Raw genomic sequence first — 22,790 nt, 5'->3', positions numbered from 1 at the left:
GTGGGCTTTCATGTGGCTCTTTCGTGAGAAGCTCTGAAGGCATGAGGGGCATTGAAATGGCTTCTCACCTGTATGGGTGCGCAGGTGGTCTTTCAGATGGGTCGTTTGTGAGAAGCTCCGAGGGCATGAAGGGCACTGTAATGGCTTCTCACCTGTGTGGGTGCGCAGGTGGGTTTTCAGGTGGGTCCTTCGCGAGAAGCACTGAAGGCATGAAGGGCACTGAAATGGCTTCTGGCCTGTGTGTGTGTGCAGGTGTTCCTGCATGTTGCACTTGCGCGAGAAGCTCCGAAGGCATAAGGGGCATTGAAATGGCTTCTCATTTGTGTGGTTTCGCACATGATCTTTCAGGCTGGACTTATGCAAGAAGGTCTTAAGGCATGTAGGGCATTGAAATGGCTTTTCACCTGTATGCACGCGCAGGTGGTCTTTCAGGTGGGGCGTTTGTGAGAAGCTTCGAGGGCATGAAGGGCACTGAAATGGCTTCTCGCCTGTGTGGGTACGCATGTGTTGCTTGACCTGGGACTTTTGTGAGAATCTCTGAAGGCATGAAGGACACTGAAATGGCCGCTCACCCGTGTGGATGCACAAGTGCCTCTTCAGGGCATCTTTTCTTGAGAAGCTCCAAGGGCACAAATGGCACTTAAACAGATGCTCGTCACTGTGTGCCCTGGTATGGGCTTCCAGATGAAATAGTTTATCAGCCTCATAGTCACAGATATTATCTTGGGGCAGGCATCCCTGCTGTGAATTGCCACCGTTGGCTGTTGATGGAGAAATAGAAGGCCTCGGTGCTGCACAAATGAAACAAAAGTAGTATTATGAAATGTGAAAAATGAACACAGATACTAAAATTAATCAGCTTTCTTTTCCTTTTTGATTTGGAAGGTCTTGAGGGTGATTGCAGGTATAATGGAACAAATGATGCCTAGTAGTCTTTTTTGATTTACTCAATATTTCTCCATCTTAATGTTTCATGACTCTGAAGTCCGTCCATATGATTTTTCACAAAGGTAAAAAATTACAAAGTGAGAGAATCTGGAGTGTTTGAAGACTTTGACGGATTTCTACAACCCTAAGAGGACAGTGTCAAAAAGCTTCGACCAGCTTGCCCTGTGATCCTTGACGAGCACTTGAGGTTTGACGGCCTTCTTTGGCAACATTTTCCTAAGTTTAGATGGTAAAGAGCCAGTTAGGACATACCGTATTCTACCGCTTATAACTCACCAACATGTAAAACCTCCTTTTTGGTTATGCTGCTGGGCCGTTGAGCGCAGCTTATCGTGATCCGAGTTCTAATTTGGTGGCGCCGTGTACAGTATCAGCCAACTGGTATAGTGCAAATTGGCGACCCATAAAGAAGACAACGAGCAACCATGGAGGAGGGGTGAAGGGAGCCTCAACACAGAGGGAAGGAAGGCTGGCTTAACAAGGCGATAACTTTCAATGGCGAACATTGCCCTGAAGTGTGGCTTCATGGTAGCATGCGCTGCACTTCGGTGAAGGAACACCTCAAAGCGAAATTTTCATATAATTCACACCCAAACTTTCCTGTTATATTTTTGGCGCAGGCTACACATAAAAAAAATAGGGTAACTCCTTTTTGAGTGATCACACCATTCTTTATCAGAGAAAACTACTTGGAGGCCTGGGCTTTACTCAGTGCCATCCGTATAGGCTTAACAATGTATAACAACATCTTCAGTTGTGCTCAAAAGTGTAAACTATTTGACCTGCACTCTGCTCTGCCATCACAAGATTGTGACAAGCGATTGCTGAAACGGGTAAGGAATGATAATGTTGATAAACACTTGGTAATGTACAATATCATGACAGAAAGATGTTACATGTATGGCTACTATGACCTGAATACCGTTTTACATCAATTATGAAAATGGCTGCTTATACGAAAACTTTTAGAAAGGCGTTGACATTGATTTCAATTCTGGAATTATTCTATTCGTATTTCGTGCGGTCTAAAAAGTTTCTATTTGCACACCCCTACTTATAATCAATTATGCGCTTTATGTGGAGCACTTAAATGAACCACTTACGGATTAGAAGGACCTACCCTAACAATTCAGTGCATTTGTATAGAGCTGTCAAAATCGTTCCAAGGTCCCTTTCCTACGTTCCCAGAAATTTAGATCTTTCGACACCAGCGTTCAGTAAACCGCCAAACTGCATTCCATCGCTAGATCTTATGTGAACAAGAAAAGGTGCGAGACACGCGATTCAGAGTAGTAGGCAGTCACCACGGCAGCCTCCCCCACAGCACTCACCTGCCCGTGCCAAGTGAATATGATGGTACGCGCTTAGTTTCCCATTCTGATACCAGCGAATCTCGTCAGCCTTTGCACGTTGCGTTCACAGCTACTGCAGCCAACCCTGCTGCGATAGGCATTTTCAGCTACTATACGTTTCACAGCACCTGTGGCAAAGTGTTATTGGAAGCGTAATGCATACTTTTAATACACGATAACCCAAGCGCGCCACTGTTCCCTGCTGCAGGCGGCATGAAGTGAGAGTCATGTTTTGCTCCGGCAACCTCGTATTTCGGCACCACCCACCAGCTCGATTTCATTTCGGTTTCCTGTCACTACATTTAAATACTGTGCAATCGGAAAACAACATAATGTATCTAGGTCAGCTCAAGCAACCCCTGCTTGTTGCAATTGGATGCTCAGGCCGAAACGATTCTCACGAAGTCAGCACATTAAATCTTCCTACCAAAATAATGCCCCACCCAAAGCTCCTGGCGCAGGCCGAATTCGAAGAATGCAAACGACCATGCGAAGCAGCAAAAAAGACAATACGTGTCTCATGTCGCTCGGGCCCCACCAGTTCAGCATGTGTCAGCGTTTCGTGCTGCAACAATTTGCACAATGCATAGATAACTACATTTGAGTCTGTAGAACGTTTCACTGCCTTTAGATAGTATGTTTGCCTAGTTAGAATGTGTTTTCTAGCGTTTTTTTCCCAAAAAGGTTTGGTGTGCTATGATAAAAGCTATGGCATTACATTTTACAACCATTTAAGGTAACGAACAGTGTGTTGCAATCATGAGAATTATGCACCCCATGCCGAACACTTTGGTGCCAAAGGCAATGGCGTCACTTTTGCGTTGTAGAAATCTGCAAACGAACGTAGAACAGTAGCAAACAGTTTATTGCAACGTAATGCAGCAAGAACAGAAGTACAAATGCAAGTGCCAGAAGACATACATGCCAGCCTTATAAGCAATAGCAGTCAGTTCATGCGACTACCTGGAAGGTTGACTTGCTGAAACTATTGACAGCATGTGGCGCTATCACATACACAACATTTATTCTCGCTTAAATTGTGGGCAGCTACGGTTATACAAAACTAAGATGGCGTGTAAGGATCTGGTGGTTGCTGATTGCGGGCAGGACATCTTCATACAGATGGTGTATACCCTGAAGCAATGTGCACTGCCGTAGTCGTCTCCGCAGGTGTGTCTGAGAACTGCCAGAACCTGTCCTTGTTGTTTTCGGATTTGGAGACGCCAGCTGTACCCGGGAGAAGCTGATCTTGGTGATGACGCCACGCTACGAAGCCCTGCGGCATGCGTACCATAGCCGCACAATAAACAGGTCCTTTTTGCCGTACCACAGAACCCGGAAGCAATCTCGGTGGTCCTCTGTAGTTTCAAAGATGAACATAGTCTCCCACAGAAAACTATTGAGTACTCAGGAATGAATGAATACTCAGGTGTTGCTTCATGGCACTCTTGGGCGTAAATTTCTAAATGCATGAAGGGCAATGAAATGGCTTCTTGCCTATGGAGGTGTGCAGGTGTTCCTTCATGTTGGACTTGCACGAGAAGCTCCGAGGGGATGAAGGGCATTGAAATGGCTTCTCATCTGTATGGGTTCACAAGTGTTGCCTCATGCTGGATGTATGCGAGCAGCTTTGAGGGCATCAAGAGCACTGTCATGGCTTTTCACTTGTGTGGGTGCGGAGGTGGGCTTTCAGGTAGCTCTTTCGTGAGAAGCTGTGAAGGCATGAGGGGCACTGGAATGGCTTCTCTCCTGTGTGGATACGCAGGTGGTCTTTCAGGTAGGCCTTTTGTGAGAAGCTGTGAAGGCATGAAGGGCATTGAAATGGCTTCTCGCCTGTGTGAGTTCGCAGGTGGTTTTCCATGCTGGACTTATGCGAGAAGCTTTGAGGGCATGAAGGGCATTGAAATGGCTTTTCACCAGTGTGTATGCGCAGGTGGACTTTCAGGTGGCTCTTTTGTGAGAAGCTCTGAAGGCATGAGGGGCATTGAAATGGCTTCTCTCCTGAGTGGGTGCGCAGGTGGTCTTTCAGATGGATCGTTTGTGAGAAGCTCCGAGGGCATGAAGGGCACTGCAGTGGCTTCTGACCTGCGTGGGTGCGCAGGTGGGTTTTCAGGTGGGTTCTTCCCGGGAAGCGCTGAAGGCATGAAGGGCACTGAAATGGCTTCTCACCTGTATGGGCGTGCAGGTGTTCCTGCATGATGCACTTGCGTGAGAAACTCCGAGGACATGACGGGCATTGAAATGGCTTTTCGTTTTTGTGGTTTTGCAGGTGATCTTTCAGGCTGGACTTATGTAAGAAGGTTTTAAGGCATGTGGGGCATTGAAATGGCTTTTCACCTGTATGCACGTGCAGGTGGTCTTTCAGGTGAGGCTTTTGTGAGAAGCTTCGAGGGCATGAAGGGCACTGAAATGGCTTCTCGCCTGTGTGGGTACGCATGTGTTGCTTGACCTGGGACTTTTGTGAGAATCTCTGAAGGCATGAAGGACACTGAAATGGCCGCTCACCCGTGTGGATGCACAAGTGCCTCTTCAGGGCATCTTTTCTTGAGAAGCTCCAAGGGCACAAATTGCACTTAAACAGACGCTCGTCACTATGTACGATAGCATGGGCTTTCAGATGAAATAGTTTATCAGCCTCACAGTCACAGAGATTGTCTTGGTGGAGGCATCCTTGCTGTGAATTGCCACCGTTGGCTGTTGATGGAGAAATAGAAGGCCTCGATGCTGCACAAATGAAACAAAGGTAGTAGTATTATGAAATGTGAAAAATGAACAAAGATACTAAAATTAATGAGCTTTCTTTTCCTTTTTGATTTTGGAGGTCTTGAGGGTCATTTCAGGTAAACTGGAACAAATGATGCTTAGTAGTCTTTTTTGATTTAATCTATTTCTGCATCTTAATGTTTCATGACTCTGAAGTCCGTCCGTCCTTATGATTTTTCACAAAGGTGAAAAATTACAAAGTGAGAGAATCTGGAGTGTTTGAAGACTGTCATGGATTTCTACAACCCTTAGAGGTCAGTGTCAAAAAGCTTCGACCCACCTTTCCCTCTGATCCTCGACGAGCACTTGAGGTTTGAAGGCCTTCTTTGGCAACGTTTTCGCAAGTTTAGATTGTAAAGAGCCAGCTAGGACATACCGTATTCTTCTGCTTATAACCCAGCAACATGTAAAACCTCCTTTTCGACGATGCTGCTGGGCCGTTGAGTGCGTGCACTATTAGCCAACTGGTAGAGTGCAAATTGACGACCCATAAAGAGAATGATAATGAGTTACCATGAAGAAGGGGAGAAGGGAGCCTCAACACGCAGGGGAGGAAGAATGGGTTAACAAGGCAATGACATTCAATCGTGAACATTGCCCTGTAGCATGGCTTCACGATAGCGTGCGCTACACTGTGGTGAAGGCACACCTCAAAGCGAAATTTGCATACGATCCGCACCCAAACTTTCCTGTTATATTTTTGGTGCAAGCTATACATCAAAAATGTACAATAACTTCTTTTTGAGTGATCAAACCATTCTTTATCACAGAAAACTACTAGGCGACCTGGGCTTTACTCAGTGCCGTCCATATAGGCTTAACAATGTATAACAACATCTGCAGTTTTGCTCAGAGTGTAAGCTATTTGGCGCGCACTCTGCTCTGCCATCATAAAATTGTGACAAGTGATTGCCGAAATGGACAAGGAATAGTCTCAACAAACCTCTCCCTCTGTAAAGCGCAATGCAAATCAACACACTAGCAGGTAAAGTTAGTTTAATCGAGATTAATCGCACAAAAGCGACCTGGGCCATGCACCAGACACAAGGCATTCACAAAAAAATGGTAGAGGGTGGAAACGCTGCATTGCTCTAAAGCATGTTCATAAAACCGGTTTCTTTGAGAAAGTTTAGGACTTCTGAAGGGGCACAAGTGGTTCAGCTCCCAAAATCAAAGCGGGGTGTAACAATATTTGTATATTGTATAATTCTTTATTTCATTATGTGATTAACTAAGTTGCAATTTGTTGTTTTCTCTCAAACTGCATTCACTTTGCCATTTGAAGGTCAGCGTTTGGCGAATATCTTGAAGCCCATTGCTAACTGGTACTGTTATTTTCGAAATAGCCTGGTGTTTTGCCTTAGCTGCACACTTATTTTGCCTTAGCTGCACACTTATCCGCCCTTTCATTTCCTGGAATTGCGATGTGGCTTGGGACCGAGCAGAAGTGGATGGAATGGCCTTGAAATAAACGACTACTCTTGTTTTTTTTCATTGCCATCCTTAGAGCATAACATTCAGCTATGAAAACAGAGACAAGTAGTGGTAGCCTAACAGTATGTTCCGACATACCTTTGATGACGCCGCTTCCCTCATAATATAGCACCTCTTACTAGTCGGTGCAAAATTCTGTGTAAGTGTGGCATGTTTCTTGTACTGAGCGAGACTTGTGTATTATGTGTTCATGTGGGGTTATCGCGCTTCTTTATGTGTGTTAACAAAAAATCAGGCAACTGCGTAATGTCACCCTAATGTGGTAGTCTGGTTGGCCTGTTAGCAACAGAAAGTGCTTGATTAGGGACGTCGTATTCTCAACATTTTTCCTCGCATCGTAGTATGAGAAGCCTAGTTGCATGTGGTTTGTTCGCGAAGGGTAGTCTTATATCGAAGCTGGTGATAATGTTATTGCAAATGTGCTCTGGCGACGATCGAACTTAGAGAATGAGGCAAGCGTGTGTTGTGTTCTTCTGTGCTCCAAGGACAGCTCATTACTATCCGAGTATAAACTGGGTATAGGGGATGTCCTGTAGGCACTGGTTGCTTGGCATAGCCCTTCATTATGAACTGGATCTAACTGCTGAAGGTATGACTGTCTGGCTGAGCCATAATTTATGCAGCTAGAGTCTATTTTACTGCATACTAAGCAACGACAGATACACAGACGACATTGGCGGTCAAAGCTCCAGTGCTCCCAGGACAGTATATTGAGAACATTAAGTGCCTTGCTTGCTTTAATCGTCAGACTATATATGTGCACTAGGAAGTTCTGCTTCTTATGAAATAAAACCTCTGAAGACTTGTCATCCTATTTGACTGGTTGTACGGCTTCATGCAGTTTCATGACAGGGTCCAGTTGTAAACCGATTTCTTGCAAATGAACCACAGCGACAGCTTTTTTAGTAGAGGAATGGACGCCGCCTTTATTTGCTCATCGTATCATTTTGTTTAAAGTCATTGGAATCTGCCGGCCTTAATTTAGCATGTTTGATGCATAGCACGCAAATTGGAAATCAACAAGGTATAAAGAATGCATAACAGAAGATGGTGTAATTCTGTTTCTAAAGTTAATTTTCAGCACAAACAGTGTTGTGCTTAAAATAGAACCCTGCGGCATGACATTTTCCTGAATTCCGGTGTTCTACGTGCAAAATAACATGATTTGATTATGAGTGGGGGGACTCCAGATTGATTTTGACCACCAGGGGCCTTTAATGGCCTCTAGTCCGACACCTCTAGTCGGTGTCAAAGACGGGCCATTGTAAATCTCGGACAGTGACATTTCATATCAAGCCATGACTAAATTTAAAACCCTCACCTGAAGCACCAGGGTTTCTACCTTTTGACTAAAAACGTCACCGGACACTGGCACTTGCTTGGCGATCGTGGTTTTCAGTCACATCAGAATAGCTCCTTCAATTTTTGGGCAGGCACCTTGGCTGACATTCTTCCATTGGCATCCAGCAGGCTTCCCGGTGGCTTCTAAAATCTTCACCTTGTTTATTAGGTACTCCGACATTGCCTGCTTCGCGATTTCAAATTCTTTTGTGACGTCCACTTGTGACTGGTGACTTTGCATTTGTCTGATAATGGTGGCCTTCTTTTCCATCATCAATCTGCTATAATTTCCTCACTTCGAAGCCTTCGTCAAGTTGGAGGTGGACGAGGAAGTGGTGTTGGTGCCATCGGTAGCAGCTGTTGATGACACCACTGAAGACGATTGGTTGTAGAAGCAGCTTAGCCTAGCATAGCGGTATCCAGCTGAAGAGAACCACAATGTGCACTAGAGGTGATAGGAACAGTACAACTGAACATATGCATCTGACAAGTGCCGACAGCAATGACATCTGACAAACATGACAGCACTAAGCCTCGCAGTCCGGCTGGAGCAAGTGGCGCCTTCTAGCGAGGCTGTACCGGAAACAGAAGCTCTGAATGGGCATGCGAGATGCATGCAATGAAGATTTGAAGCGGCAGAAAAACACAATGACGGCAATGTGCTTAGTGTTTTCAGTAGCTTCTGACTTGCGATTGAGAGAAAAAGTCAGGAAAATTGAACGAGAAGAGTTAGAAACATGCAAAATCTTGGTCGTTGTTATACACTGGCTGCATGGAGCACGTTACGGTACCATGGCAGAGTCTGAATATTCTGGCAGGTACAGAAAATCGAGTGTCCGAATAAAATCAATCGGTGACTGCATTACTATAACATTGTAGCAAAGAAAAGATCCAAATTCCACTTCGTGCCAATCAACATTATGTAAACCATTTTGCAAATCTTATGCTGCAACCGCATGCGACTGAATTACCAAGGAGAGGCTGCACCTTGGTCAGGTGTTGCAAAATAACTTTAGCACAATATTCCTGTGTTTGCCATGTATACTGTGAACCAAAATAAGAAAGTTTCCTTGTTTGTAGTTGTCAAAATGGAGTAAGCATAATCATTTTTGTTTTTACTATGGCCAACATGCCAACTTTACAAACTTTGTGCAATCATGTGTTAATGCAGCTAGGGGTATAAAAATTACATCCCCAGATTTGACTTCATTACTGCTTCTGCAAACAATGCAATAACATAGGTGGAAGTGTACAGTGCGATTGTGGCAGTTCAAAGTCTGGTTTTAGTGATTAGAAATAGAAGCAGTGTAACTGTCGATTTTCACTGGAAGCTTTGTTGCTTTTTTGTCATTTACCCCTGTTAACAGTGAACATGAAGAAACTGTGGTGGGATTTCACTGTGAGCACCACACACAAGTTCTACTGACAACAGCAGATTCAATTGAATTTGCTCACTAGTCTCTCACATTTCGTAGTGAAAATGCTTGATTTTTCGCATCGCAAAGCTCGATGAAGTTTTAGCACATTGTAACAAGAGTGCTGCGGAAGACCAACTATGTGCTGGGATAAATTGACGGTACATAAGAGGTCTTGTCTGCCACTGCAAACACTGAGCAAAAAACCTGAAGTTGCTATCAACAGGAGAGGATCAAAACAAGAGCATGGCCAGCAGTCACCTGAAGACAACTACAGGTCGGCTGAAGTGATAGCTGGCGTGCACCTTGAGTGCCCAGTACATGCTGCTCAATGCCTGATGGCAGTGTTGTGCACGCCTAGCCCTGCTTAGTCACGTGCTGTGGGATGTCAACAATGAAAGTTGTCCGAGAACGAGAATCTCAACAGTTCCCGTGTGGTTTTCAACCCCTTTCAATGAATGAGCACATTGATAATACAAAGTATGTGTTGCAGTTAACTGCATTAAAGCATATTGTTTGAATTTTATTCACCTCAAACACAGGGGCTGACTTACCTTCAGCATTGATCCATATTCATATTTTTACACTAATATACTGATTTAGGCATAACTAAGAGACTCAATCGGTTTAACGTTATCGTAAAGCAATGTAAGGGCTTCAACAACACCAGGACAAGAAGGCTCTGGATTAAGCTCTACCACCTAAGGTGCTTCAATGTGTTCAGTAGAGCAGTACTTTTGCATTGTGCCTCCACTCAGAATGCAGACAAGAATGAGAAACCGACTAATATGTCGTCAGCAACAGAAGGTAATACACACTTGAGCAGGTTTTACCAAGCTAGGCAGACTTGGCTATTTACCACAAACAAGCAAATGTAAGAGAAGTGCCGGTCACTACCCACCTGAAGCGTAGCTTGACTGATCCACAGTCTCTATGGTCTGCACGCTCCTTGACTCGCTGCCTGCGCTGAAGGAGCAACCAACAGACTTGTTGGCCAGAGGCAAGCTGCACTGTGTGCCAACCTCACCGATGACCTTGGAAGGGGCGTGGCATGCCATTGTGGCAGTGATACTCTCAGCTAGGCTCATTGCATTTGTGAGGCCTGCAGTAAATAATTGGAGTGATTTCAGTCCCGTTACAGCATCAAGAAGTGGTAAATCTGACAATAGAATAAATGCAGAGGCACTTACAATGCATAGCCATGGAAAACAACATAACCTTTTCGGTTCAGTATTCCTAAAGACCAACTGTGGTCTTTACACTACAAGGAAAAATTCAGATTGAATACTCAAAAGCACGGCAAGCTCTTTCTGTGCAAGGTTTACGACAGCAGAACGTATCTCCGACTTTTTTTTTTATCTTATACATTTTAAAGCGACGGTAAGATCCTAAGGTCATCACCATCAGTCTATTTAATGACCGCTGCGGGATCCTTAATCGCCCCATGTCTTGGGCCAGCTGATACCATCCTATGCTTGCTAGTTTTCTATTTCATCACACTACCTAATTGTCTGCTGTCCACAATTGCACATCACTTCCATTGGTACCCATTCAGGATCCCCAACAGACTGTGAGTTACCTGCCCAACCCATTACATTGTTTGCCAAAGTTCATTTTTAATGCAGCAGCATTCTTTAAGAACTTCCCCCAGTTAGCTGTATGTATGTATGTATGTATGTGTGTGTGTGTGTGTGTGTGTGTGTGTGCGTGCATGCATGCATGCACCTAACCTCTTTCCCACCACGTTCGGAAACTAAGCACTCTATGGTCAAATGGGCAGAGCACCTGGCTGCTATGCTGAGGGAACTGGGTTGAAAACCAACTTTCGGCCCAACTTGCGTTACTGAGCATGTAACAATGGGTATGTACTGCTTGTCTCTTTGATATCAGGTTGGGTCTCACTGGGTGCGTGGCACTTCGTATGTGCTGCTCTTCAATGATCCTGGGCGGCTTCCTCCCAGTGATCTTCATTTACCCCTGTCTTCACTGGCCGACTTCAAGTTGTGCCTGCAAATTTCTTAATTTCATCATCCCACCTAACTTTCTACTGTCCTCAACTGTATTTTCCTTTCCTTCACACCCATTCCATAACTCTAATAGACCACCGATTATCTGACCTGGCCAGCTCCATTTTATCCCCTTAATGTAACTACGTCAGCCACACTTGATTGCTCTGTTCCTGTCTCTCCAAGTTAAACCTAACCTTTCTCGTTGCATTGCTCATTGTGCAGTTCTTAACTTGTTCCCAAGCTTCTTTGTTAACCTCCAAGTTACTGCCCCACATGTTAGTGCCAGTAGAATGCAATTATTGCACTTTTTTTTCCAATGATAGCAATAAACTACCGGTCATCATTTGATAATGCCTGCAGCATGTACACTTTCATGGTTTGTCGTTTATAAGGTTCTTGGTTGCATGGGAGAGCTTACGCATTTGTTGCCTCTGTGCCTTATCTCCCACTTCAATTTCTGCTTCTGATATCAGCCTAGTTACGGTTTCACTCATTACCTTTAATGCTGTCGTTATATTTCTGTTCTAAAGCTGCATATTCGTTCGAGAGCACCAGCCTGAATTCATCTGCTTTTACCCTGAGTGTGTCTAGGTTGGTCTGTCTCCTCTTAACTTATTTGGTCTTTCCCTCTTCAAATTGAGAACTATCCTAGACCTCACTAACCTACGTACACTACCATTTACCGTATCTAACACTTCTACATTCTGCACTACGCTGTGGGCACCCAGCATTGCAGTAGTCTCTCGGCAGAGGTTGACAGGGGCAGGCCTAGGGCTTGCTTGTAGGCTGTTAGCAGCATTGCGTCTAGTTTCTTGCCATCTGATGTGTGAGGCAGCATCCATGGCCAAACAGAGCAACCGGCAGGGAAGGTCGGCCTGCTTCATTACACCAGCTTCAATTTCCAGTGGCAGCCTGTCCAGATCCAGAGATCCTTAGCGCGGGCTGCTGCTTTGCAAGTCTGACCGCCACCTTGTTCAGGTGCTCCGCAGCGCAGCTGCACTGAGTACGTGCTGCTCTTTACTGAACCACTTTGACACCAACTAGGGTCACTGGGCATGCACCGCTCGGCATGTGCACCTTTCATATTATTCATCGTATAAAACATATAATTAATAACTGTGCGCCAATTATAATATTGCTAATGACACTAAAGTCGCTAATCATCTCTAAAGAATGGATGCACCACCAACCGTCTCACTCTTGACCCTTTGGGGGTCTTTATTATTGGCCAAACGTGACCCCCCAGGGTCGAACTTGTTTATTGCACATATAAAATCTTCAGACTGAGCTACTTTGCAAAAAAGTTACCACATTTTTTTTAGAGTGACAACAGTGACAAAAAATGTTCTTTAGGTGAGCATGCATTGTTTATTCATGAGTACAGATGCGCTTGCACAAAAATTTATAATCAAATCAAATCCACAAATAGATACATTGCAATTTGGCGCTTGGGCAGTAGTCAGCATCAAAGGAATCATTGCTCAACTCACATGCAGTAGAGCAACCAGCGTGCATGGCCACAGTGTAATCGAATTGTGTATATGAGTGCATGCAAGAAAACCCCATGTTCGTGTACCCGTCAGAAAAACCAATCGCATCGGAGACTTGCAGTAATCCTTCATCCCATCGCAAATGTAAGGCAATCAGTTTTCACAAGTCTCGAGCAAAGAAAACAGAGGCATGGCAGCATCGTTCGTACACCGCGACATCGCTTGTATGTACTAGTTCCTACCTGTAAGCAATAAACGAGCAAACATATAGCAGTGAGCCTTTGAGAGATTATAAACCAGACAGAAATCTGTTTTGACTAGCGCAATGAACAGAAACAGCCTGCGAGACAAAATTAAAACTAACAGTCACCCAATTGGGAACAAGCAGATGCGCAAGCGGTCACTGGAATACCAGCATAAGGAAGCTGTGGAATAAAAGCCATGAGACTGCAAAGCTAAAAAAAAAAAAAAAAAAAAAAAAAAATCAAGGCCACTTAGTTATTCCGACATGGATGAAACCGAATGCATTGCAGCCACTGCACGATGCTTAGACATTATGCCACAGTGGAAGGTCGTGGATTTGACTTGAACCAAAGATTGAGGGTTTGTAGCCTTAACACCAAAGGTCATGGGTTCGACTCCCACCAACGGTCGAGGGTTCGTAGCATTTTTGTACCATCGTGTGGTCACGCTGCCAATGCCAGGTTATCCACCTCATGAGCCATTTAATGCTTTCGCATTAAGAAATAGCTCCCTGTATCTGTACAAGCAGTGGCAACACTTGCTGGGTAACAAAGAGCTGAAAAATTGGCACGTTTTTTTAAACATACAGACGATGCCGTAAATATACGGCATCGACCATTTGGGACTTAATCACGGTGCTCACAAATTCGCACAAACAAAAATTTGCCACTAAAGATAAAGAATAGACATTATAGAAAGTAAGCTGTGAAAAATAAAATGTGTATTTATACCTCTAAACAGCATCTTAAGCATTAGGCGCTGTGAAACAGTAATAAATCTGCACTTGCTTTCGCGGAAGTTTAGGGTTTGCAATTGTGGTTTGCATCGCATCCAACTGCTCCGCAAACAGTAACGGCTATAGTTTAGCATGCATGAAATCAATGAGCAACTAGCTTGATGACAGAGCACTTTGGGTAAGCATCGAGGTCTGTGTCATAGACGGGCCATTGTCAATCTTGGACATTGACATTTTGGATCCAGCCCATCACTAAATTTAAAACCCTCAATATTCATCTGAAGTGCCAGGATTGCTGCCTTTTGATTTAAAACATCACCGGACACCTGCACTTGCTTGGCGATAATGGCTTTCAGCCACATCAGACTAGCTTCCTCAAGTTTTGGGTGGGCACCTTGGCTGACATTCTTTTGTCGGGATCCAGCAGATTTCTCAGCAGCTTCAAAAATCTTCACCGTGTTTGCTAGTCTGATATTGTCAGCTTCAACGTTTCAAACTTTTTCGTGACGTTCGATTGTGAAAGGCCACTTTGCACTTGCCTGATAATGGTGGCCTTCTGTTCCATCGTGCCAATGTGCTATAATTTCCTCGTCTCGAAGCCTTTGTCAAGTTTGAGGCAAATGATGAAGGCAGTGTCAGCACAATCACTCACAGCGGCCGATGAAACCACTGCAGAGGACAGGTTGTCGAAGCGGCTGAGTCTAGCGTTACAGTATGCAGCTGAAGCAAACTACAATGCACACTGTAGGCGATACGAACAGTAAACTGACCATATGCGACTAACAAACGGCGACAACAGTGACAGCGTGAAGTCTCACGGGACAGTGCAGCAAGGAACGCCTGCTATTGAGGCGGTACAGGAAACAGAAACTCTGAATTGGCATGAGAGATGCGTGCAACGCAGGTTTGAGGCTGAAGAAAAATGGAATGATGGTGATGCTGTTTACGTTTTCGGTTGTTTTTGGCTTGCGATTGAGAGAGCAAGTCTGGAAGATTGAACAAGAAGAGTTTGAAACGTACAAAATTTTGGTCATTGTCATACATTGATTCTATGGAGCGCGTTGCGGTACTGTGGCAGTCAGAGAACCGGTGCCGCTGCGATCAATAGCAATGCACATTTTTTAAGGCCTTGTATTTAGGTGTGCTGCGAATATTAGAAGCTTTCTAATAATGAATCGAATAGCCACTATTCGTAAATATGAATATTTTTCTAGTAGTTTTCGAATACTTTAAAATGTCAACTCTGCACAATCAAACATAAAATTGGGGCAAAAACAGAATAATTTTTATCCCCTAGGTAGAATATATGTATAAGACTTGAGTACCTATGTAGTGAAATACACTACAGGAATCATTCTCAATTTCAGAAAGTCCTGTATGTGCAAAGAAACTGCTTAATTGTATCTAATGCTCCATTTGTGCATTTTGATAAACATTTGACAATGTACAGTGTCATGACAGAAAGATGCTGCATGTATGGCTACTACGACCTGAACACCGTTTTACATCAATTATGAAAATGGCTGCTTATTCGAAAACTATCAGAAAAGTATTCACAATCATTTCGATTCTGGAATTATTCAAGTTATACTTGATGCGGTCTAAAAAGTTTCTATTTACACACTTCTACTGATAATCCATTATGCACTTAATGTGGAGCACTTAAATGTACCACTTGGGGATTATAAGGACCTACCCTAACAACTCAGTGCATTTGTATAGAGCTGTCAAAATCATTCCAAGGTCCCTTTCCTACGTTCCCGGAAATTAAGATCTTTCAACACCAGCGTTCGGTGAACTGCCTCACCCCCCCCCCCCCCCAAAACTGCATTCCGCCGCTAGATCTTATGTGAACAAGAAAAGGTGCGAGGCACACGCGATTCGAAGTAGTAGGCAATCGCCACAGCAGCTTCCCCCACCCTGCCCGTGCCAAGTGAATATGATGGTACGCGCTTAGTTTCCCATTCTGATACCAGCGAATCTCGTCAGCCTTCGCACGTTGCGTTCACAGCTACTGCAGGCAACCCTACTGCGATAAGCATGTTCAGCTACTATATGTTTCACAGCACCTGTGGCAAAGTGTAATTGGAAGCGTAATGCATGCTTTTAATACGCGATAGCCCAAACACACCGCTGTTCGTTGCTGCAGGCGGCATGAAGTGAGAATCATGTTTTGCTCCAGCAGCCTCGTATTTCGGCACCACCCACCAGCTCGATTTCATTTCGGTTTCCTGTCACCATTTTTAAACACTGTGCAATCGGAAAACAACATAATGTATCTAGGTGTGCTTGCACGAAGCTGCTTTACAGAATCCATGCTGATAAATGCTGAAGAAGAAATTGCACTCAAGGAATTCAATGAGGTGCGAGTATATTATATGCTCTAGGATTTTTGCTGGAATGGATGCTAATGATATGGGGAAGTAATTATTGGGGGAATGTACATCACCAGATTTATGCACAGGGACCACCTTCTCTATCTTCCAATGAGAGGGCAATTTAGACATCTGCATTGACTGTTGAAAAAGCTTTGAGAATATCAGTGAAGAATAAACTTGTGTACACTTCAGCATTTTTGATGAGATACAATCTGGACCGGCTGACGAAGTCATTTTTAAGTTGATAATCAGCTTTTTGACACCAACTGCATCAATAGTGATAGAATCCGTTGGCAAGTTGTCTCTGATCCACATTAATTTTGCAGGGCCAATAGCAGGCCAGATGATACTTGTGGCGGTTGATCCGCATACTAAACGGATTGAAGCAGTTCCCATGAGGCACGCGAACATGGCTCGTACTGTTCGCCGTTTGCGAAGCATGTTTTACCATTTTGGAGTGCCGCGCACAATCGTGTCTGATAATGGCACTCAATTCACAAGTCAGGAGTTCGCCACGTTCATAACAAGAAATAATATTGTGCATCTGCGGCCATCGCTGTTCCATCCTCAGTCGAATGGAGCCGCAGAAAGAGCAGTTCGAACCGTGAAGGGTGGGTTGCGCAAGATGACACAAGGGGCGCTGGAAGATAACCTCATGCAACTGTTGTTTAATAAGAGGCGAACCCCCCAATGGGAAGGAAAGTCTCCCTCGGAGTTTCCCCTGGGCTACCAGCTACGTTCGCGCCTGGACACGTGTTTACCACCTAGGGCCACAGATTCAGCAACAGGCACGGACAACTGGGCTGTCTCGCCAGGCAGCAGAGTATATGTGCGGAATTATGGCACTGCCCAAAGTGGGCACGATGGCACGTGTGGTCTATGTCCGGAGCCAGAATGGTACAGGTGGAAACTCCAGCCGGAGTAGTGCGGCACCATGTGGACAAAGTCCGCCACCGTCGTGAAGGTACAACTGGAAGGAATGGTCATGACGCCATTGCAAGCGAACAGTTGGACGAGCGACTTGACACAACTGGCACTGCCTCTTTGACTGGTGCGACAAGCACAGTCTCGGCAGCACCAGATCATAGCGCGGCAGACGAAGAAATGACCATGGCCGAACAGCCACCGACGGGCCACATTAGCGACGCAACTCGACTGACGCAGCAACTTCCGGACGTCGACGCGACCGCGGTAACAACTGACCTTACATAGCCTCCACTAGGGCGATCAACAAGAACTCGGAAGGGGATACAGCGGTTCTAAATTAAGTGTGAAGGAACGCGATGTTTTCTGTGTTGTACGTTGCTGCGCATCAGCCAAGCCAGTTGTGTACGCGCACGCTCTTGCACCTTCTAGTTATTATTTTTTGCACCTTCTAGTTACCATTATTTTCGAAATAGCCTGGTGTTTTGCCTTAGCTGCACACTCATCTGCCTTTTCGTTTCCTGGAATCGCAATGTGGCTTAGGACCGAGCAGAAGTGGATGTATTGGCCTTGAAATAAATGACTACTCTTGTTTTTTCCATTGCCATCCTTAGAGCATAACATTCAGCTATGAAAACAGAGACAAGCAGTGGTAGCCTAACAGTATGTTCCGACATACCTTTGATGACGCTGCTTCCCTCATAATATTGCACCTCTTACTAGTCAGTGCAAAATTCTGTATACGTGTGGCATGTTTATTGTACTGAGCGAGACTTGTGTATTATGTGTTCATGTGGGGTTATCGCGCTTCTTTATGTGTGTTAACGAAAAATCAAGCAACTGTGTAATTTCACCCCAATATGGTAGTCTGGTTGGCCTGTTATGAACAGAAAGTGCTTCATTAGGGACGTCATATTCTCAACATTTTTCCTCGCACCGTAGTATGAGAAGCCTAGTTGCATGTGGTTTGTTTGTGAAGGGTAGTCTTGTATCAAAGCTAGTGATAATGTTATTGCAAATGTGCTCTGGCGACGATCGAACTTAGAGAATGAGGCAAGCACGTGTTGTGTTCTTCTATGTTCCAAGGACGGCTCATTACTATCCGAGTATAAACTGGGTATAGGGGATGTCCTGTAGGCACTGGTTGCTAGGCATAGCCCTTCATTATGAACTGGATCTAACTGCTGAAGGTATGACTGTCTGGCTGAGCCATAATTTATGCAGCTAGAGTCTACTTTACTGCATACTAAGCAACGACAGATATATAAAAGACATTGGCAGTCAAAGCTCCAGTGCTTCCAGGACAGGATATTGAGAACGTTAAGCTTTGGTGCGCAATGGCTACCCTGTTAACAGTGAACGTGGAGACTCTGTGGTGGGATTTCACTGTGAGCACCACGCACGAGTTCTACTGATAACAGCAGATTCAATTGAATTTGCTCACTAGTCTCTCACATCTTGTAGTGAAAATGCTTGATTTTTCGCATTGCAAAGGTGGATGAGGTTTTAGCACATTGTAACAAGAGTGCTGCAGAAGACCGACTATCTGCTGCGATAAATTGGTGGTAAATAAGAGGTTTTGTCTGCCACTGCAAACACTGAGCAAAAAACCTGAAGTTGCTATCAACAGGAGAGGATCAAAACAAGAGCATGGCCAGCAGTCCCTTGAAGACAACTACAGGTCGGCTGAAGTGATAGCTGGCGTGCACCACTAATGCCCAGTACATGCTGCTCAATGCCTGATGGCAGTGTTGTGCACGCCTAGCCCTGCTTAGTCACGTGCTGTGGGATGTCAACAATGAAAGTTGTCCGAGAACGAGAATCTCGACAGTTCCCGTGTGGTTTTCGACCCCTTTCAATGAATGAGCACATTGATAATACAAAGTATGCGTTGCAGTTAACTGCAACAAAGCATATTGTTTAAATTTTATTCACCTCAAACACAGGGGCCGACTTACCTTCAGCATTGATCCATATTCATATTTTACACCAATATACTGATTAAGGCATAACTAAGAGGCTCACCGGGTTTAATGTTATCGTAAAGCAACTTAAGCGCTACAACACCACGGCAAGAAGGTTCTGGATTAAGCTCTACCACCTAAGGTGCTTCAATGTGTTCAGTAAAGCAGTATTTTTGCATTGTGCCTCCACTCAGAATGCAGACAAGAATGACAAACCAACTAATATGTTGTCAGCAACAGAACATAATACACACTTTAGCAGGTCACACGAAGCTAGGCAGACTTGGCTATTTACCACAAACTCACACAAGCTAGTAAATGTAAGAGAAGTGCCAGTTACTGCCCACCTGAAGAGGAACTTGACTGATCCACAGTCTCTATGGTCTGCACGCTCCTCGACTCGCTGCCTGCTCTGAAGGAGCACCCAACAGACTTCTCAGCCAGAGGCAAGCTGCACTGCGTGCCAACCTCAACCTGACCAATGACCTTGGAAGGAGTGTGGCAAGCTGTTATGGTGGTAATACTTTCAGCTAGGCTCATCACATTTGTGAGGCCTGCAGGAAATAATTGGAGTGATTGCAATCCTGTTATAGCATCGGTAACAAGTGGTAAATCCAACACTAGAATAAATGCAGGGGCACTACTATACAATGCACAGCCATGGAACACAACATAACCTCTTCGGTTCAGTATTCCTAAAGGGTAACAAGGGACAATCCACAGTGAATACTCGAAAACAGGGCAACCTTTTTCTATGCAAGGTTTACGACAACAGAATGTGTCCCCGACTCTTTTTCACCACGTACATTTTAAAGCCATTGCTGGAGTCTAAATAACGCAAAGTGATTGCAAAATACTAAGTTCATCGCCATCAGCTTATTTAATGTCCTCTGTGGTATCCCCACTTGCCCCAGGTCTTGGGCCAGCTGATACCATCCTATGCTTGCAAATTTTCTATTGCTTCACACTACCTAATTGTCTGCTGTCCATGATTGCACGTCAGTTCTAGAGGTACCCATTCAGCAGCCCCAATAGACTGTCAGTTACCTACCAAACACATTGCATTGTTTTTAAGAACTTCACCCAGTTAGCAGTATGTATGTATGTGTGTGTGTGTGTGTGTGTGTGTGTGTGTGTGTGTGTGTGTGTGTGTGTGTGTGTGTGTGTGTGCGCGCGCGCGCGCGTGTGTGTGCGTGCGTGTACACTAAAAAAAGTTTACACCCTTTGGGGTGTATATCTGCCACACAACAATAATCGTCATCTGCCTTGCTCGCGTTTCCTTTTTTAAAAACGCCGAGCCTGCTACATTCCTGTCGGCAATGGTATGTCACGCTGATAATGTACATGCCGTTCGTTACTGGGAAGTACCAGGCTCGCAGCGCTAAAACAAGGAAATGCGAACAAGACAGATGACGTTTATTGTTCTGTGGCAAGATATGACTCAAAGGGTGTAAACTTTTCTTAGAGTGTATGCATGTATGCATGCACCTAACCTCTTTCCCACCAACTTGGGACACTGAGCAGTCTACGGTCAAATGGGCAGAGCATCTGGCTGTTGTGCTGAGGGAACTGGGTTGAAAACCAACCTTCAGCCCAATTTGGGTCACTGAGCATGTAACAATGGGTATGTGCTGCTCTTCTCTTTGACGTCAAGTTGGGTCACTAGGTATGTGGGACTTCGTATGTGCTGCTCTTCAATGATCCTGGGCGGCCTCTCTCAGTGATCTTCATTTACCCCTGTCTTGCATTAGCCGATTTCAAGTTGTGCCGGCAAATTTCTTAATTTCATCATCCCATCTAACTTTCTGCTGTCCTCGACTGTATTTTCCTTTCCTTCACATCCTAGTTACGGTTTCACTCATTACCTTTAATGTTACCTTTATATTTCTGTTCTACAGCTGCATATTCGTCTGAGAGCACCAGCCTGAATTCATCTGCTTTTGCCCTAACTGTGTCTAGGTTTGTCTGTTTCTTCTTAGCTTATTTGGTCTTTCCTTCTTTGAAATTGAGAACTATCCTAGACCTCACTAACCTATGTACACTATCATTTACCATATCTAACACTTCTACATTCTGCACTACGCTATGGGCACCGAGCATTGCAGTAGTCTCTTGGTAGAGGTTGACAGGGGCAGGCCTAGGGCTTGCTTGTAGGCTGTGCGGAGCGTCGTGTCTGGTTTCTTGCCATCTGATCTGGGAGGCGGCATGCATAGCCAAACAGGGCAACCGGCAGGGAAGGTCGGCCTGCTTCAGTACACCAGGTTCAATTGCCAGTGGCAGCCTGTCCAGGTCCAGAGATTCTCAGCACACGCTGCTGCTTTGCAGGTCTGACCGCGACCTTGTTCAGGTGCTCCGCAGCCAGCTTTTTACTGAACCATTTTGATACCAACTTGTGCCACTGGGCATGCGCCACCTGGTACGTGCACTTTTCATATTATTCATCGTATAAAATGTATTGTCATGGGTATAAAACTATTTACACAGTGTGTTTACAAAACATATATAAACAGCTTCCGAGAATGCCGAGAGGCTCTTGCCAATTCGTTCTCTTCACCGTTGACGACCTTGTTCTCTTTTCCCACCGTAACACGACGCCCGGCAGAAAAAGCACCGTCCCGGTGCTTCAGACGGGGCCATCGGTAACGGCATAGTAAGGCTCAAGCCGAGAGACGTGTACGACGTCAGGTGATGTGGAACCGGGTGGCATGGCGGAGGTATCGGGGATTATCTCGTAAGTGACATTGGTCACTTGACGAAGAACACGATAAGGGCCTTTGTAGTATGGAAGAAGTTTCTCGGAGAGCCCCACACAGTGGCAAGGGGACCAAAGTAGCACGAGAGAGCCTGGTGAAAAATATGTGTCACAATGGCGGCGATTGTAAGCGTGCCGTTGAGATTCCTGCGATGCCAACAGACGAGTACGGGCAAGCTGGCGCGCATGGTCAGCATGGGCGATGGCGTTGGGGGCATACTCGGCCCTCAAATCCTGTATCAAGGGGAGTGAACTGTCCAGAGTAATACGGGGGTCTCGACCGAAGAGCAAGTAAAAGGGGTAACACTCAGCAGTATCGTGGCCTCTTGGGGATTCTCGGCAGCTGTTTATATACGCTTTCGGATATACGAATTCGATCCAGATCGGGCTTGATCACGATCAAAAGTGTGCCTTGTGACACCCGTAAGACAAACCCCACAACTAAATGTCTTCAGTGCGGCTTTTAGCATAGCATTAAGGCAAACGTAAAGTGTTAGGAGCTGCACAGTTGAAGCTGTATTGTACTTATGTAATTGTCTTAGCAAGCAGTCGTTTAGAAGTGTCCGTAAGCCCAACACTTATTCACGCTGCTCGTGGTTCGGATACAGAAACGACGAGACTAGGTATTTTGGTTCTTAATGAAAAACTATTTACAAGAGGTTGAAAATATTCTAATCACCGGTCCTGATATTCTTGTCGTGGTCAAGAAATAATAATAAAAACAATTTTTATAATTCGATCAGAAAAGGGAATAAAATGTGTTGGTGTAAAAACAACATACAATCATGATTCTTTTATTTATTATGTAAAATAAGTGACACACAGACAGCACAATGAAGCGTCCAGTCACAAATGGTCCACCATTCACAATGCAAGAGGTTTGTTCGAAGCATGGCACTGATATAAGAAGCGTAAAGAAAAAACACCACAACATGGATTGATGTTGCATTGATCGGTGCTCTTCAATTGCACCCGGCGACT

The 22,790-nt window shown here is 44.8% G+C and overlaps 1 protein-coding gene across 1 annotated transcript in view; it reads right to left on the bottom strand.

Annotated features, from left to right (window-relative positions):
• LOC142590018 (uncharacterized) overlaps positions 1–19,586 on the bottom strand; it is a 34,511-nt gene extending 14,925 nt beyond the window's left edge. Inside the window, exons 1-3 of the mRNA XM_075701839.1 lie at positions 19,405–19,586; positions 10,215–10,415; positions 573–791 (exon numbers count right to left, since the gene is read on the bottom strand). Coding sequence (XP_075557954.1) covers positions 573–791; positions 10,215–10,401 — 406 coding nt within the window. The 5' untranslated portion in view covers positions 10,402–10,415; positions 19,405–19,586. The remainder of the gene's footprint in view (positions 1–572; positions 792–10,214; positions 10,416–19,404) is intronic.
• Positions 19,587–22,790: the final 3,204 nt, after the last annotated feature.

The sequence above is a fragment of the Dermacentor variabilis genome, chromosome 8, assembly GCF_050947875.1.
Source record: "Dermacentor variabilis isolate Ectoservices chromosome 8, ASM5094787v1, whole genome shotgun sequence".
Classification (NCBI taxonomy): domain Eukaryota; kingdom Metazoa; phylum Arthropoda; class Arachnida; order Ixodida; family Ixodidae; genus Dermacentor; species Dermacentor variabilis.
This window is presented reverse-complemented; position numbering and strand designations above follow the sequence as displayed.